At 45.8% G+C, this 18,917-nt stretch overlaps 1 protein-coding gene across 2 annotated transcripts in view; it reads left to right on the forward strand.

Moving 5' to 3' along the window:
- The window catches only part of SV2B (synaptic vesicle glycoprotein 2B), a 141,225-nt gene that overhangs the window by 87,859 nt on the left and 34,449 nt on the right, over positions 1-18,917 (forward strand). For both annotated transcript variants that reach the window (XM_006110835.5, XM_006110836.5), the window contains exon 3: positions 17,678-17,858. In XM_006110835.5, the coding sequence (XP_006110897.3) occupies positions 17,678-17,858 (181 nt within the window). The remainder of the gene's footprint in view (positions 1-17,677; positions 17,859-18,917) is intronic.

An 18,917-nucleotide genomic window follows, 5' to 3' on the forward strand; every position in this document is an offset into this window, starting at 1 on the left:
TTTTAGTTTATTGATGGCATTTATTTTTAAAATTGTGTGGGCTGTGAAATTTATTAATTTCTGTCCAGATTATTTCTGGTTATTCATCAGACATTTTTATTGTAGCTGAGTCTGATGCTGTAATAATGAATAAATAAATAAATTAAATAAATGTAGTACAGGTTGGACCTCTTTGGTTTGGCATCCTGGAGACCTGACTGAGCCTGAATGAGAGATTTTGCTAGACCAAGAGAGGTTATTTTTGGCCCCCCTGCCACTGGCACCCTCATTCAGCTCCTTCTGTCCTGGCCACCGGCCTCCTCACTGGTTCCCACGCTACCCTGCGAGCAGCCACTGCGATGCTGGGCTCCCGGTCCCACCAGCTCTGATGCAGCAGACTGTGGTCCCACCACTGAGGCTCCAAGCTCTGCCATGGCACACCACTGCCCCACCGGAGTTTGCTGGTGCTTTGGCCTGCCAGCCGCTGGCTCAGTCAGACTCCTGCTACAGGGCTCCTGCACCCCTCCCCCCTGCAGCCAACCTGGCTGGACATCTGACTCCCATAGGGCTCCTGCCTTTGGCTCTCCATCGGGACTGTCTGGTCCAGCAACATCCGTGGTTCTGCCAGACCATGGATGTTGCTGGACAAGTGTCTTCTGGTTCAGAGAGGTTCAACCTGTACTACAATTATCAATGTATGAAATGCACTATGTCTGCAACAGACCAGAAAATTCCTGCCTTATGACTGGCTGAGGAGTTATGAGGTGAGTCAGCAAGTATCTAGTCATCTGAGTGATGAACAATACTGGTAATCAATCAGATCACGCCTGCTATGCACATCTGCAATGCATGCATATTGATATCTGCATTCATTATTGCTATTAGTAGCATCTCAGACTATCAGTTATTCATAAATACAATAAAAGATGCACAGTAATATCTTTCACTTACATTATTTGCACCCTCCCTATGAGAACTCAAATGCTGAGTGTTGCAAATCCACAGTGAAGTAGGATTATTCTCATCACTTTACAGAAAGGGAAACTGAGACAAAGGAGAAACTGAATGATTTGTATAAGGCTGTAGAAGAGTTGACATCAGTGCTGAGAATAGATTTCAGATCTTTCCGGTAAAAAGTGGCCCTCTCTTTCAATGAAATAATTAAATACAGGTTGAACCTCTATAATCTGGCGCTCTTTACCTCTGGCGACATCCATGGTGCGGCATGATTTTAGTTAGTTTGATGTCCACTTTTCATGGGTGTGGCCAAGTTTCCCACAGTCCGATAAAGTTTGTTTACAGCCACCAGTCGTAGCTCTCAATGTTCTGTGCTGGTTTTTAGCTCTAATTTATCCCTAAATGTTTTTTAAGAGCCCAGTAAGCAGTGGAAGGTGTTGGTAATACTGTTAGACAATATTGACCTCCCCATGTTATGGCAAATTCTCTGGTTCAGCACCAGCCAGATTCCAAGAGTACTGGACTAGAGAGAGTCAACCTGTAGTAATAATATAAATATAATTCTGTCTTCTGGGCTTTTACCTCAACCTCCTATTTAGAACGTTAGAGCTAAAATTAAAAATTCTGTGGGTAGTTCATACAGGTAGATAGAATGCAAGCCTAGCTGTGTGAATTGGTTTAAAATGGATTATGTAACAATACATCGCTCTGTGCCTTGGTAAATAGCAGGGTTTGTTATTTTCTTTGAAATAAATACTGTCCAGAGCTTTGCCTCTGTCATTATTCACCAGTTGTTTCAATGAATCCCAGTGATCACCTCAAGAGAATTCAGTATCTTCTCACCACTCACATTTTTTCTGGATGAACATATATAAACCCATGGCAGCATATAGTTAAGGCTGTCACATGATTTAAGGACATATCTTCATAAGTATGTTGTCCTGATAATGCTACAAGCAATTATGTTAGATCGCAGATGCTCTTAACCAAGCCAGAAAAGCGGGTGCTGCTGAGGCTATGCTTATTGTGTATCTGGACCCTTAAAAATCAGGTTTTTTGTGCTACAGTTCATGATTTTGACAGCCAGCTCTTCCTTCCATGAACATTCTGTATTATTTTTCTTACTATTTGCTGCAACATTCTTGATTATGAGTTGTTCATTAGGATATTCATGGCCAGCAGGCATGAAAGAGGCACAAACACAGCCAATATTCCAGGCAGCCTTGGTCCGTATTTTCTTTGCAGTATTTGCACCACTGGTGCTCTACTTAGCAGCAAAAGGTAGAGCTTTGTGCAGTGTGATGATTGTCTCCTCATTTGTAAACATGGCAGTAATTTTATCTGACATGAGACAAAATGAACAGCTTTTCGTTTAATAGCAAAGGAGTAATTTAGCTTCCTCTATTGAAGAGTTCAGTTTAGCAGCAAGACTAGGTGTGCATGTGTGTGGGTGGAGGGGAGAGAACCAGATGGTGCTATACATTTTAAATTGATAGACAAGACCTATGAGGGTGCTTTGAAAGACAATGAGCACAAACATCCAACCATTTTTTGTGCTGGCAGCACCTGGTGAAATACTCTCAATGCCATGTTGGAAGATTCTGTGGATTCATAAATCGACCTTTGCTTTGACTTTGCAGAAATCCTTAGGATTACAGAAGCCATGGATCACTCTTATCCAGTTTAAATATTTTTCCCTGTCCTTTTTAACAGGAAAATCCCCATTTTTATTATTTTAGACGTGGTGACTCATTTTATCTGGCAGGGTGAGTCATTTTAAATGGTAGGCAAGTTATCTCCACTTCTATTTATTCAGCAAAGCAAATGCCACATGAACCAATAAGAATTTCCTTTCTGTATCATTTGAGTGCCATTTTCAAGGGCTTTGGGGTCCATAGATAAAGCAGGAACTGTCAGCAAAAACACATAGGAAATATTAGGAACCAGAAAAGCCCTCCTTTTACTGGTCTATTTTATTCACATCTTCTAGATGTTCAATGTCCCTGCCCCCTTCTACCAAAACTTCTGCAAAACCAAATCTACTCCGGGGGATGTTAGTCCTTTGCATGAAATAATTCTGCGTGAGTTCCCCATTTATACCTGTAAAGGGGTCCGCCCACTTGTGAATGCCCCTCTGTGGCTGAGGAATGTTTGGTTAGATCCCTGCCTGGCTGTTTGTGGCAAAGGAAATGTCGGTATATGGCTTGGGACCAGGCTTTTTCTTGCCCCCTTTTTGTGGCTGCTGGTGGGAGGGGGCCCAGGCCCACCGACTCCTCTGGGTCCTGGCCCAGAGACCTTATAAGTAGCAGGTGCCTGCTACGAGTTTCCACTGTCTGCGACTTCCTTGGTTCCTGGGCTCCTTCCCCAGGATACTGCTCCACCTGGTCATCTCAGGAGGTGCGTCTACACATCAAAGTTATTTCAGAATAACAGCCATTATGTGAACATCTACACAGCAATTCTGTTATTTCAAAATAATTTCAAAATAGCGGATGGCTTACTCCGACTTCTGTAAACCTAATTCTATGAAGAATAACGCTTATTCTGAAATAGCTATTTCAAAATAAGGCATGTGTAGGAGCTCAACTACTGCTATTTTGAAATAGCCTCTCACCAGGGCCATTCTAAGTTATTCCTCCGGGGGTTCTAAATCAAGATAGCACATCTACATTAGGGAAGCCTGCCTCAGACTAATTTTGAGGCTTCTCTGCAAGTGTAGACATGCTATTTTGAAATAAGCTATTTGGGAATAACTATTCCAGAATAGTGATAGAAATGTAGCCGTATTAGTCTGGTGTAGCTGAAAGAAAATACAGGACTATGTAGCACTTTAAAGACTAACAAGATGGTTTATTAAGTGATGAGCTTCGTGGGCCAGACCCACTGAGGAAGTGGATCTGGCCCACGAAAGCTCATCACCTAATAAACCATCTTGTTAGTCTTTAAAGTGCTACATAGTCCTGTACTTTATTCCAGAATAGCTAATTTTGAAATAACTGTGCAGTGTAGGCATAGCCAGGGTTCTGAAGCTGAGTTCTCAATAGACCCTGTCCAGGGGGCTATTAACTCTTCGTCTACGTCTACACTGGCCACAATTTCCGGAAAAGGGATGCAAATCAGGTAAGTCAAGATAGGGAAATCCGCGGGGGATTTAAATATCCCCCGCGGATTTAAATAAACATGTCCGCCGCTTTTTTTCCGGCTTGGGGAAAAGCCGGAAAAAAAGCGTCTAGGCTGGCCCAATCCTCCGGAATAAAGCCCTTTTCCGGAGGATCTCTTATTCCTACTTCAAAGGGCTTTATTCCGGAGGATCGGGCCAGTCTAGACGCTTTTTTTCCGGCTTTTCCCCAAGCCAGAAAAAAAGCGGCGGACATGTTTATTTAAATCCGCGGGGGATATTTAAATATCCCCCGCGGATTTCCCTATCCTGACTTACCTGATTTGCATCCCTTTTCCGGAAATTGTGGCCAGTGTAGACGTAGCCTTCTAGTCAGCTTGTGGCTAGTCTTCAGCCGCTGGACCTGGGCCTCACCCAGGCCTAAAGTTAAGCTTGCACTCGGAGCTGTCCACGGTGCTGCTGTTCTCCTAGTCAGTACATACATCTGTCTGGATCCAACTCCTGTGAGGAACTGCAAGGCCCTAGCTCAGCAGTTTCTTTTATACTGGTCTGCTGGACCCTGATTGGCCACTGGTGAGGCAGCCATTCTATCCTGCCTGCAGGACCTCTCTTCTGCTCCTCTTGCTGGGTGATGTCTGGCAAAGCCTCCAGCCTCCTCTAGGGGGGCATTGGGACTTAGTCCACACCATCACAATACCCCAGTTCTTAATTTTTTAGATCACAGTTAACATTTTCATAAACTTCTAATTGACTGAAGAGCCTACAATATCCATTGGATTTCAATGAGACTTAGAAGCCAAAAATTTTACCTTATGTTTTTAATTTCTGAAACCACGACAGTTTGCCTCTAACAGCTGTGTTTGACTATTCTAATAGCTAGTGAATTAGCCTGTCATAAGACGGGATTTTCAGGTCTCTCCTCCACGTCGGTCTTCTCTCCTGAGCCTCTAGTCTCTCGCTCCGTCTCTCTCTCTCTCTCTCTTCCTCCTATTGCCTCCCCCCTCTCTCTCTCAGTTCTCCTCCACCTCCTGCCTCTCTCTCTGTCTCTCTCTTTCTCTTCTCCTCTCCCTCCTGCCTCTCACTCGGGGGACTGTGGAGCCCAAACGGCTATTTGGGCTCCATACTCCCCGTGCTGCATGGGGAGCGCGGAGCCCAAACGTCCGCTTGCGCCACTTGTTCCCACGCAATGGCCCGGCTGAGCAGCGCAGAAGTCAGCCAAGTGCCACAGCGGGAGGCGAAGGGGGGTGGAGCAGTGACGTTCATGGCCAGAGGGCAGGGCCTCGAGCCACTGTCATACCACACGTCACCATCCTGCCCCCTTCACCTCCTGCCGTGGTGCTCAGCAGACTTCTGCGCCGTTCAGCTGGGCTGCCGCGTGGGAGCAAGCCGCAAGCTGCCGTTTGGGCCCCGCACTCCGCATGCAGCATGGGCCACCCAGAGGGAACAGCCAGCATTTCAGCGTTACAGACTCACAGACACTGGGCTACTATATATATGATAGTAATAATAATGAATTCATAAGCACTTAGCATAGCATAATATTGTATCCGTCCTTTCTTATCCTTAGATTCATAGAGTTTAAGACCAGAAGGGACCATTGTGATAATCTAATCTGACCTTCTGAACACCACATATGCTGGAATTTCAAAGAAGGCCAAAAACATTTCTTAGTTTGGAAACTTTGACTATGGTACCTCAATTTTCCCCTCTTTTTCAAGGGGAACAAACCCCACACCTTTATATTTTTCTTTATCGCTATAGCTAGTTGAATTATTTATAATAAAGAGTTTATTCTTTGAATGTCACTTTTTTTACAATTATTTTCTGAGCAGATTGCATTTTTCTCACATGTATTCATTATTTTATATTAGTCACAGAATAATGGCTGCAAATAATGACTGTTCTCTAAATTGCTAGAGAGCTGTTACATTTAATATCCAACATCTGTGCTTCTTTGGTTAGTTTCGCTTGAACACTTAGGTTACACAGTATACTTCTGTTCCTGCCTGGATTAACATAACTTTTGGAATCAGGTTTCTGGTGTGAATTCATGTTTCCAAATTCAGAATTTTGTTTCTTGGGACTATACTTTATTTCTTAACACTTGCTATTTCACTGGACATTCCGGCCTGTAAATTTTTCCCTGGAATATTCTATGAAGACAAAAAGCAGGAAGAACACAGCAGTAGTAACTTAGTGTCAGAATCTAATCAAACTAATTTGTCAGGTTCTGCTAAGAATTTAGATTTCCAAGACCTAAGATCTATTTCCTTTTGAACATAATAGAACTGTTGCTGTGGGACTGTGCTCACAATATTTCAGAAAGGATTTAACATACAAACCATGTTATAAAGTAACAATATTTCCCTTTTTCATATGCTCTGAATTAGTATCTAATTTGCCTGTTTTGCTGTAGCGGTCCAGGATTTCAGTGATCAGCAATCCCCAAATTCTTTTTGTGCGCAGGATGCTGAAGGATAGTCACATTATGCTATCATTCCCCAGGTTGGTTTCTTTGGCACACCTTCAGGACCTTTATTGAGATGGATCCTCATTCACTCAGTCACCTAAGTTGCTGTGATTCCTTTGGATTCCGGATGCTCTGAACCTTTTTTGCATTTCCTTTAGTTTTGTATCTTTTACAAAACCTGGTCTATCCTCATCTAAATCAGGTGCTCTTTCTGTATCTGGGCTCCTGTGTTTTTCCCAGAAGGGAAATATGAAGCATATTTGGGGGGAAAATAGTAAATGATAAAAATGATTCATCACTGTCTGTCCAAGAAAATTGCTGTTTGTAAATTTTTTTCCTTTACTTGTTCTGGCACTTACCAGTAGAATGTCCTAGTGCAGCTGCCCAAATGAAGGTGTTCTGATGCTGATTGGGATGTGTCGTCTTCACAAAAGGACCTGTCTGTCCACCCACCACAATAAATCAATCCCTTGATTTCATTTTAACCGTGGAGTGGGTTCTACTGTAGCTGATCACCATTGTCTCAGAAACAGGTGAAGTGCTTAGCCTCCAATAGTCATTGAAGTAATGGAGTCAGATCTTGATTGTGTGAAGGTTTTAGGGGATAGCTTACCCATTGCCACATATTGACAAGATGTACGTCTGAAACTAAACAGAAGCAACTTCCACTGAGTTATGTTCAGCAACACTAATCAATAGCTCGAATGCACCTTACATAGAGCTCATCCCAATACGTGAGACATCACAGAGAAATAGTCGTCAGGGCCACCTTTAGCTTGGGTTCCTGATCTCCGAATCAAAACAGTTCTTCATCTACAAAGTAATTCCAGGTGTTTTCCCAGGCTGTTTCTTCATGTTCAGCTGTGGCCTGTTTAAAATCACTGCAGCTTGGCAGCTTTGGGAGGGGGAAGGCACAGTTAAACTCAGAACGCTACACCCTTTGCTTCAGCTCTTCCTGACACCAGTGAAGCAATCAACTAAAATCTCATCATTTATTTAAAATAATGCCATAGGCCAAATCCTGCTCCAGCCCCAAATCAGGCAAAGAAATACCTGTATCAGATGTGTGCCCTTCTCTCCTCCCTGGAGCTGAAGTAGAAGCAATGGACAGCTGTGCAGTGGTGTTTGGAAACCAGGATTTGGCACATGGAGGCCTGACTACAAGCCTCCCCCAGTTTTGCCTCCACTGTAGCCTTTCTACTCTCTTAGATGGTTTCCTGAGGCACTAGAGTGAGGAACCTCAGTTCAGCCCTTGGGGAGCATGGGCTGCCAATAAGGAGTGCATACAAGATGCAGAAATTGTTGCAGACTACAAGTTTGCACCTGTAGCATCTTGGGGGTCACCAGCTGTGATGCACAAAGCACCTCAATATCTGCTTCTGCATCACACAGGCTAATACAAGATAAGCTCCTTTGTTCAATAAAATAAGGACATGAGTGCAGTGGGGCAAGACACTAGTGTCTTGACACCTTTGCAGAACCACAAATCTCCCTCAGTATTATCCCTCCTCTAACAAAGTTCTGACATCCACCTGGTTTGCAGTAGCATTTGCTTCAGTCCGAATGACCAAGTCAGACATTTTATAACCCCTAGGAATTCCATAAAGTGTTGGGAGATTGAGGAAAAGAGCAGTTGCTCATTCACTCTGAGCCAGACAGCTGCTGCTAAAAACAAATGCCTCAGGGGGCCAGGCACCTGACTCAGTCAGAATATTCAGTTATTATAATAATGATAGATCATTGGCTACAAGAAAGGAGTCTCAGAGGTTAGGATGCTGCGACTGCCTCTTGAGCAGATTCCTATTTTTGTTTTGTTTTTAAGAAGCTTTGGATGAACAGATGCCAACCTGGATTTTCTCTGCAGAAAACAATTAACCCGGCCTGATCATTCATTTTTAATCTGGGTGCAGGCACCGTGGGCTTAGTAGTGCTGCATGAACATCACTTATTCTGCTGGCAGGGCTTATCAGCATGATAGGTGACTGTGAGATGGCAGCCAACATGTCTTAGACCTGTTGCCACTTCCCTCTCTTGGGCAGAATCAGAACAGCCCCAATTTGTGGGATTAAAGCAGGACGACTCAACTTTGGAAGCCCCAGGGGCTACAATGATACTCACAGCACATCCTGAGGGGCGCATCTTAAGTGTGGTTGCATATACATGCAAATATATGCAAGTAGCTTCTTTCACACTAACGGGCATGGAGACAAAGATTAAGGCAAGACAACACAACACGCAGGCCCCATTTAAGTCAGTTCTGCTGATATTAATAAAATGCAACATTTACTCGATTTCCACCCATATGATAGCACTTTTAATGAGCAATGACAGTCCAGGAATTAACTAATTTAACTCCTAAAATGTATATCAACAGAAGACCATTATATTGACTCGCCATTCTGGAGCGTGTTCCTGGCGGAGACCATGTTCAAAGGATCCCACCCGTGGGCTGCATGTTGAGCCCTGCCTAAACCCAAATAGTACCATGAGCCACAAAGAAATGGGCCGCGGGCTGCATGTGGCTCATGGGCCACATGTTGAGTTGCCCTTGATTAGTGTGTCTCCCAGTGGCTAGTGTCAAAGTCTTAACTTGCATGGCAGCCCCTAGAGATTCTCCTTCATTATGATTTGGGGTATTGTATGTATTTCTAAGGTGTCTTCCACATCTCTGTTTTAGTGAATGTGGTAGAGATCTGTGTTTATGGAAAGACAGAGGCCATGAGTTTCTATGCCACGTGTGTGTTACCTCCACATCTGTAGCCAAGATGGTTGAGGTAATATGTGTATCTTTATTGGACCAACTTCTGTGGTGAGAGAGTCAAGCTTTTGAGTTTACAGCTTTGGCATGGGCGGCTGGTAATGTAGGCAAGGGAAGGCATTGCCTTCCCAAAATTGCCTACATTTCCCAGACACCTGGGAGGGCTCCCCGGTAGTCCAGGAAGCCTGGGGCCATGCCATGTGGCAGCCTGGTGGCCCAGGAAGGCTGGGGCTATGCCATGTGGCAGCCTATCACCTGGGGAAAACTGGGGCTGTGCGGCATGCCAGCCTGGTGGCTGAAGAAGGCTGGAGCCATGCCGCATAGCAGCCCATCTTCCCCACGCTTCGGGAAGGTTGGGGCCGCACCGTGTGGATCCACAGAGGCTGGGGAAGGCCTGGGCCAGGCTGTGTGGCAGCCCTCAGCTGGGGTTGGGCAGGGCTTGGCTGAGGAGTGGGGGGAAAGCTTATGAAGGAGCATGGTCTTGGAGAAGGGTGTAGCTTTGGGCAGAAGGGGCAGGTGTTTGGCTGCCTTTCCCAGCAGGGCCTTCAGCCACTCCCCATGTACTTTGGATCTGGGAAAGGTGCTAAGAGCGTCACAGCTACATATAAGATCCAACAGATTAGCATAAGTAGTTAGCACAGACACTAAGGAACCAGTCAAGGTGAAGTGGCCTGTTAGAATATGTGCTAACCTTGTAAGCTAAATTATCTTCTGGATCTTGTATTTAGCAATACCTCTCTTATACCTGAAGAAGAGTGCTATGTACCTTGAAAACTTGTCTCTCTCAGAAGTTGGTCTACTAAAAGATATTATCTCACAGCCCTTGTCTTCCTAATATCCTGGGACCGACATGAATATTGCAACTCTGCTTATATAAATACCTGTAGCCAAAACATTATTACCTGAGCTCTTGTTCACAGTATCCTGAGTTGGGCGTGGGTAGAAAATAAATGGTGAACTTATATGTTTGTGTGCTGTCATGGAAATAGCATATTTAACAAACTGCTGCCAAAATACCATGCTCTGGCATATAGGCAATTAAACAAACTAGACAAGGATCCAACTCCCTTTTTTGCAACTTGGACCATGCACAAACATATACATTGCTTGTGTGGGGGTTATGAATGAAAAGTCAATTTGAATTCTGCATCCATTGAATAAACCTTTGAGAAAACTTTTTTTTTTTAAGAAATCATGCCCAAAAGCAAAGTCTGTCTAGTCTAGAAAGGGAGATTATAAAAATCCCTAATTCTACCTGTTTGCTTCCTCTCCCTGAGAGATTCAAAGTAGTAACAGTTTCTTTATAGCCTCTTCCTGATTATAACAGTTACACTCATCCAACCAGGGAACAGAAATAATATCTCATTCTTTGTCTAGCCAATCAATATGGATAGAATTTTGAATAGAAAATAGCAAATATGCTCTGAGAACTGGGTGTTATCAAGCCACAGAAACAAAAAGAACAGAAAAAATGTTGAGCAAATGCATACAGTGAACACCTGAAATGAAATTGTGATTATCTCATGGAAAGTCTGTGAACAGAGAAAGAAAACTAAATAATTCACTACAAGTTAATCCTGCAGCTCTAGTTAGGGGATGGCAGTGTTTTTAGTAGTATGTACTTTCCCAAGCTCTGATTACCATATGCCTAAAACAAAATAGGCTCATTTACAATCCACAAGAATATCTGAGTCGACTGTGCCATATGCTCCCCTTCCATCAAACCTCTGCCAAAGGTCTGAATGGCACCTGCAGTAATCAGTTTGTTAAGTCATTTATGTATTGCAAGAATGTTCATTATTGTTTGGTGGTCTCCCACTGACAAGTTTTTTTGCAGGAGGTTTTTGACATAATAAGGCCAGCTCCTGAGAAGCAGTGAAGACAGGATTTGGCTTGGGGGGAGGGCTGAACCTCTTAAGGGTTAGGATTTTTCTTTAGCTAAGCACCTGAAAGGACTCTTTTACTTGAACATCTTTGGTTTAAGACAGGACTGTAAATCATAGAAATGTTGGGCTGGAAGAGACCTCAAGAGGCCATCTAGTCCAGCTCCCAGCATTGAGGCAGGCTTAGGTAACCTAGACCTTCCTTGGGACAGGTGTTTGTCTAATCTGTTCTTAAAAACTCCAGTGATAGGGATTCCTCCCTCGGTGACCTATGCACATGCTCACCCATCCTTAGAGTTACAAACTGCTCCCTAATATCCAGCCTAACTCTCCCTTGCTGCAAACAATGCTGATTGCTTCTTATCCTACCCTTGTTGGACATCCTCTGTATGAGAACTTTTATACATTTGAAAATGGTTATGTCCTGCCTTAGCCTTCTTTTCTCTAGACTAAACATGCCTGATTCTTTCCGCCTTACTTCATGTTTCCAAAACATCTTCTCATTTTTGTTGTACCCTCTAGACTCTCTCCAATGTGTTGACGTCCTTCTTAAAGTGAGGTGCTCAAAATGGGACACAGTAATACTGTGGCCTCACCAGTGGCCTCACTAGTGCCAAGTAGCATGGGACAGTTACTTCCGGTCTTTTCACATGCCACTCCTGTTAACACAGCCCAGACAACAGAATCTCAGAGTATCAGCCCCCTGAATCATATATAGACACCTAAGCAGCAGTGGATGAGGAGTTGTTGGTGCTGAATATCTTCCTTTTTTTTGGTTTGCAGCAGGCATTTGTGGGTGCTTGCTGCCCCTTGTTGGGTGTCTGACTTTGGGCACCGGGATCACAGGGAATCAAGTCTTATGGTGGTCACATGTTTATCTTATGAGCATCTCAGTGCCAATCTGATTGCCCCTTATTCTTGGGGGGAGGGATAGCTCAGTGGTTTGAGCATTGCTCTGCTAAACCCAAAGTTGTGAGCTCAATCCTTGAGAAGGCCAATTAAGAATCTGGGGCAAATCTGTCAGCAATGGTACTTGGTTCTGCCATGAGGGTAGGGGACTGGACTTGATGACCTCTCAAGGTCCCTTCCAGTTGTATGAGATAGGTATTATATTAAGGGTTAAGCTGGGTGGTTTCCCCTCTAGCTGTGTTGACAGTGACTGAGTGATAGTCATGCTGCATTACAATCAAAGGAGCTTGGTTTGCTTTGTCCTTTTAATACATTACTGGCTGTCGTAATATGGACAATTGTATAGCTAGAGAGCTTGAAAACTGGTCTGTGTAAGCAGTACAGTTTGGACTGTTACTGCAGTGGCTCATCAAAGCACATCAGAGAGCTCTGGCAGCCAGGGGCAGCCCGTCCATATAGGCAAACTTGGCAGTCGCCTAGGGTGCCAAGTTAAATGCGGCAAAATGGGGCACCAAATGGTGGCGTAATACACCGGTTGCATGATTCACTTAGGGCGCCAGTTGCCGGCATCTAGTCCAGGGCCGCTCCTGATGGCAGCCCAGAAGAATACATGCTGGATATGAGGATGCTCATTGCTTGCTGAGTTACTGACAGTGGCCAATTGGTATCCTCTGTTTTGGGGCTGTTATTTCTGTACTGGTTTGTTGGATTTTCTATCACCAGTTTGTCAGCAGCGGTGAGAGGCTGTTGTGTCAGTTCACCTCCATTCACGCGGCACTGGATTTCTCTGCCTCTCACTCCTTAGAGAAAATTAAAAGGAGGAAGATAAATTGTTCAGTAACTTTGCAGATCTATTTTTCCTATTTCACCGGAAATTGCAAATAAAACATACTATTTCTGATACTCCTAAAGTATTCTGTGACCTAGTAACTTGAAGATGACAACCCAGTGTATGTCTATGCTTTGTGTCCCATTCACTATCTATGAGCCACATAGCTGCCGATGCTTTCATGTTCATCATGGAGGTGCTGCCTGAAATCATACATTCACCATGCTTAGAGGTCCATCAGAACATATTTGATCACCAGATATTTCATTCTAGGGCCATTGGAGAAGCAGCACAGTTACACAGCAGCAAATGGACTACTTGAAGGGCCATACCCTTCACGGGTGTAAGTCAGTGGGATGACATTGATTGGAACGATACTGATTGATAGCAGATGCCCACTTGGTCCAACTACCAAGGCATGTCCACACCACCTCTGGGATGACTGAAGGAGACATCTGGCCTCTTCCATTGATTATGGGAATTAATATAAGGAATTTTCTAATAGAGAAAGTTAAAACAGGATCAGAAAGCTGGAAAACAGACCAAGCCATGACTTGTTGCATTCGCAGACTCTGTCCATTGGCTGCCTGCTGCTGGATTGCCTGATCACCAAATGTTCTCTCCTTTCAGCTAAACAAATCATTTCACTCTAGCTGATCAAATTTTCTAACCTCTCAGGCACCAATGGGTATTGTACATAATCAGATTTAAATGCTTAACATCTGATCCTGCTGTCCTTACATGGGCAAAATGCCTGCTGGCCTCAGTAGGCATTTTGCCAGCAAAAGGACTTCAGTGTGGTGCCCTTAATGTGGGTATTTTATTTCCTTGCTGAAACGACTGGATTTTAGAAAAAAAGAGGTAAGGGTGGGACGTGGATGTGTTAGTGGGACTCAGTCTGGAGTCCATATAAAAGGCCTAGCTCTGCTACTGGACCCTTTGTTGGTAGTCTCGGCAGATTGGCCAAGAGCTGAATGGATCATGGAGGACGAACTGTCCTTCTTTTCAGGTCAGGGTTGAGAGGCACCTGGTGCTTAAACTACAAGGAGCCTGCATACTATTGCACAGGGTACTTGATTCAGGGGCGAATCAATTCTTTCTCCTCAATCCAACACCATCAGCCAGCACTAAAACATTCTTTCCAAAGAACCAGTGTTTGGAAGCTGACGTCAGACCAGTTCCAACGAGCAATAAGGCAAGCAGTTTTAACAGCCAGGATGATAAACCCTGGGAGGGAGCAGACAAGCTGCCGAGGGAGCTGCATCTCTTGAAGTCTTCAAACCACGCCTTTCTGGAAGCTATGCCTTAGTCAAGAACACTCCTGGGATCATGACAGTAGTAACTAGCTGAAATTCTCTAGTCGGTGTTGGGCAGGGGGTCAGACTAAAGCAGGGGTTCTCAAATTTCATTGCACTGTGATCCCCTTCTGACAACAAAATCTACGACGTGGCCCCAGGATGGGGACTGAAGCCTGAGCCCATACAAGCCCCAGTACCCCGGGTGCATGGGAGTGGGCAATTCCAAGCCTGGTGGGGGAAAACTAAAGCCTAAGAGTGTCTACCACAGGTGAAAGGGTGGGATCTGTACCCTGAGCCCTGCCACCCTGCGCTGAAGCCCTTGGGCTTTTTGCTTTGGCCCCAGGCAGTGACACTTGGGCTTTGAGCCCTGGTAGTGCTGCTGGGGCTTGATCTTTGGCTTTGCCACTGGGCCTACGCAAGCCTGATGATAACCCTGGCAACCCCATTAAAACCTGGTCCCAAGGCATGTTGGGGTCTTGCCCCACAGTTTGAGAACTGCTGGACTAAATGGTCTAATGGGACCTGCTAGTCTTCAAAATCAATGTCTCAATGGATATAGCGCAGCAAGGAGGTGATAGACTCAAAGGGTCACTCAGAAGGAATATGTTACCTGTGAAGAGATTTTCCATTCTTTCAGCTGTCCCTCTGTCCCCTCATGGTGGCATCAGGTATCACCAACAGCCTCCCAGCACCCCTCCCTGTGCTTCCCCCATCCTGCACTGAGAGAGGTTAGCAGAGAGAAGACGTCAGACTCCCGTTCTGCAGTTAGTGGCACACCGCGGAGACACGTGCCTCCTAAGCTGCTTATGCCTGGCTCTGACTGACGTGCGCTAGGGAAGAGATGGCTGCGGCCTGGCCCAGTGTGACCACCTGTGAGCTAAAGATCTGTCCTGAAGCTGAGCGCATCAGGTGCTTATTGTTATTGAGGAAAAGAATAATGCTCAGTCCTAACAGCAGCCCAGGGAGGCAGGCTTCATGACTGCTATTGTGCTGAGGCAGGGAGCGATGAACCCAAGGGCACTCAGCGCACTGGTGACAGAAGCTGGAGGAGAATTCAGGCATTCCTGGATTCCAGCTGCAGGCTTAGTCCACTGAGCCATACTGACTCATACAGTCAGGGAGGGTATGTCTACACTACCCTCCTAGTTCGAACTAGGAGGGTAATGTAGGCATACCGCACTTGCAAATGAAGCCCGGGATTTGAATTTCCCGAGCTTAATTTGCATAAGCCGGGTGCCGCCATTTTTAAATCTCGTAGAACGAGGTGTACCGGTAGTTCGGAATAGGAATCCTAGTCCGAACTACCTAGTTGGAGCCCTGTGTAGCCGCGCTGCACGGGGTTCGAACCAGCGGGGTTTTAAAAATGGCGGCTCCCCGCTTATGCAAATGAAGCCCGGGAAATTCAAATCCCGGGCTTCATTTGCAAGTGCGGTATGCATACATTACCCCCCTAGTTCGAACTAGCGGGGTAGTGTAGACATACCCTGGGTTCCAACCTTTTGTATACTGCGGACCAGAAAATCCATTCACAAACTTTTGGCGGACTGGTAACATTTTATTTGCATATTTGATATTCACTCTGGTAATTAATGTTAAGAGGTCACGTGTTATTTTACATCGCATCTGTACACACACAGTACATGTCTTAACGGATCAGAGTTTGCAGATACCTACAACACTAAAAAAAATTCACCGAAAGAATTCCCCTCTGGCTGCTGGGCGAGGCAGCCTCTCCCCCAGGGGCGACTGGTGCCTGCAGAGGGAGGGGTGCAGGGAGGGGCACCCTCAGGGGCAGGGTGTATGTGGGGCACCCTATTTAGCAACTGAAACTTTGTCAGGGGCATAGGAGCTGGTGCCCCAAGTGCTACCACCGGTCACCTCCACCCTCTCCCCCTTCAACCTGATGGTGTGGAGGAGCTGCCATTGTGTCTCCTTTTGTACAGCCCTTGCCCTGTGTCTCTCCCTTCCCTGGCCAGTCTCCCCCACTGTCCCCTCCCTGTGTCCCCCTCTTTCCCTCCCTGTGACCCCCCTCAGAGTTTCCCTCCATTACACCCCTGCTCCTATCCATCCCATAAGTCTCCCCTGAATCCCCCTCAACTTCCCTTCAGCACCTCCTGCATCCTTCACCTGCCCCTGCCTCACACATTCCTGTTTCCCCTTAACCCCATTATCTGCCCCCACCCCTCTTCAGATACCCTCCCAACCCCCTGTCTCCCACATGTTGGAAGCTGGCAGCAGCTTCCCTGAGCCCCGGGCAGGGATCATAGTCAGCTCTGCTGGGAGCATCCTGGGGCCAAACCCTCCCCCTGCAGCCCTGGGGCACCAGGGGCACCGCTCTGGTAGGGAGGGGGGTCTCTCTTATCTGCCCTCCAAGCGCTGTCCACTCTGGGGCAAGGGCTGGGCTAGGCAGGGGCTGGGCAGGCTAGGGGTGCTGCCCTGGGAGAGGGTCCTGGGAAGCAGTGGTCTGGCCCTGCTGGAGATTCCCTCTCCCAGTTGCATGGGACTCGGGAATCTGGCCCGGAGCCTGGCCCCAGAACCACTGCAAGCAGCAGCTGTAAGTCGCTTCCTTCTGCCAGGCCTGAGCCAGCGCAAGGTCCTAGGGATATGCTGGGTCCTAGCAAGCAAACCCACTGCACTGCAGCCCCTGCCCCTGGGGGCCCTCCCTCCCCCGGGCATTGGCACAGTCCCCTGCATCAAGGCAGCCTCATGCAGAGAAGCCAACGCAATGCTGGGTGCTGGGAGAAGAGACAATCCCGGGGAGAGGAGAAGGGGGGTTTCTGGGCAGACTGGGCCTTGCTCCAGAGTCCTGCCAAGCCAATCATCAAGGCCTGGCAGCGTTCTGTGACCCGGCAGCCAGTGGTTCATGGACTGCCCCAGAGAGCTCGGCTCCTGGAAATATTAAACAGCCACTAGCCTGAGGTGGTTACATTTGAGAGCTGGGCTTGCCCTGTTTGTAAAGTATTATTATTCAGAAGGATCATTTGTATCCTAAGAGACCACACTAGGTGCCAGAAACTTTCCAAACCCATATGATTGCCAGTGCCTCCAGATTCATAGGGGTTTGAAAGTCCAAGGGTTGCAAAAGCAACATAATTTGATTCCCTCTGAAGTTGTCTGAGGTGCCATTTTGGATGTCAGCATAAGGTGCTCTCCACCTGCAAGCTAATGACTGACTTTACAGTGGTTCTCAGATGAAAGAGCCCCACATTAGAACTTGGTGGAGCAACTTTCTCCAGTCTGGTATCTGGCAAAGGGTGATGTTACACTCAAGTAGAAAGTGAATGTGTCAGATGCTGACAGGCATTCAGGCTGGTGAAGGGTTTCAATATTCTCTAATAGGGACCCTTTATGGGTGGCTGGTTGGGATGTGTGAGGAAGTGTTTTAATATTGGAGATGTGTGAAATACTGACCTAATTTGCCTTGTACTTCACATGTGAGAGGATGTCACTCAATTTCCTCTTTTTCTTTCCTCTAGGGCTCATAGTCTACCTGGGAATGATGGTGGGAGCTGTTTTTTGGGGTGGCCTGGCAGATAAACTGGGAAGGAAGAAATGCCTCATCATATCACTCACAATCAATGCTGCCTTTGCATTCCTCTCCTCTTTCGTCCAGGGATATGGATTCTTCCTCTTCTGCCGCCTTATCTCCGGCCTCGGGTGGGTAACTGTCTCTTTAATCCCTTAGACTCAGGTTTAAGATGGGCAAACTCTTTGTGCTAGAGGCTGCACCGCGATTTGTGATTGCCAGCTGAAGAAATGGAAGGACCAACTGGACAGGTTCTATACAGCATATGTGTGTTATAAATGACATGTTCATGTCTCCCTAGAAGGATCTGGAGTCAGCCAGGGAGAAGACACTGGACAGGGGAATTATATAATTTACAGTTTTCCTTAAACAAAACAATTTAATGTTCAGAAAATTGGTAGATAGCCATGAAGTCTGAGGTCTTTAGCCTCAAAACAGGTGCATGAAAGGAAGCAACAGGATCTGTTCACACTTCAGGATAAGCTTGAGTGGGATGGATTACTACTAAGAGAACTCAGTCACAGAAATCTCAGTCTCCCTGCTGAAACTGAACAAGGGCGCTGACTGAGGACAACTGCAATGTAGACTCTTGTCTATTAGGTAACAGTTCTAAGACCTCCACCCATTTCACATGGGCATGGAACTGCATTATGTTGGTAGCTGCTCTGCATTTAGCCAATTGTATCTATGTATAATCTTATGCTTTTTCAGTAACTAAATATAAAGGTTAAGAGACAGAGAGATGCTAGTTTGCGTTTCAAAGCCACTGACCTGCTCTGAATTTGAATAGGTGATTTAGCAATGAAAGTAGCTGTAGCTCTCCCAAGCCATATAGTCTCCCACATTGCAGCTACAATGATATGGTTTGGCTTGTACAAAGCATCAGGAAGATGCTTCAGGCAAAGGCTGAATGCTAGAGCTCCTCCTTCTTTATAAGTTTTCATGTTATTAATAAGAAAAGAAAAGAGGGTCCATACCCACTCACTTATAGTCATTTGGAACTTGGTCTTTTGTTCAGGAGAGAGAACTTTATCAAACCTTTGACAAGATGCTGCAAATGTCAGTCCCCTTACACCAAAGGCACATCTTCACTCACCGCACCAGAGTTTGACACATTGAGGGCAATTTTCAGAAAGAACTGAACACTGAATTTGTGAAACTCGGTGGCTGTGTCTAGACTGGCAAGTTTT

Source organism: Pelodiscus sinensis, chromosome 14 (genome assembly GCF_052426305.1).
Source record: "Pelodiscus sinensis isolate ZL-2025 chromosome 14, ASM5242630v1, whole genome shotgun sequence".
Classification (NCBI taxonomy): Eukaryota; Metazoa; Chordata; order Testudines; family Trionychidae; genus Pelodiscus; species Pelodiscus sinensis.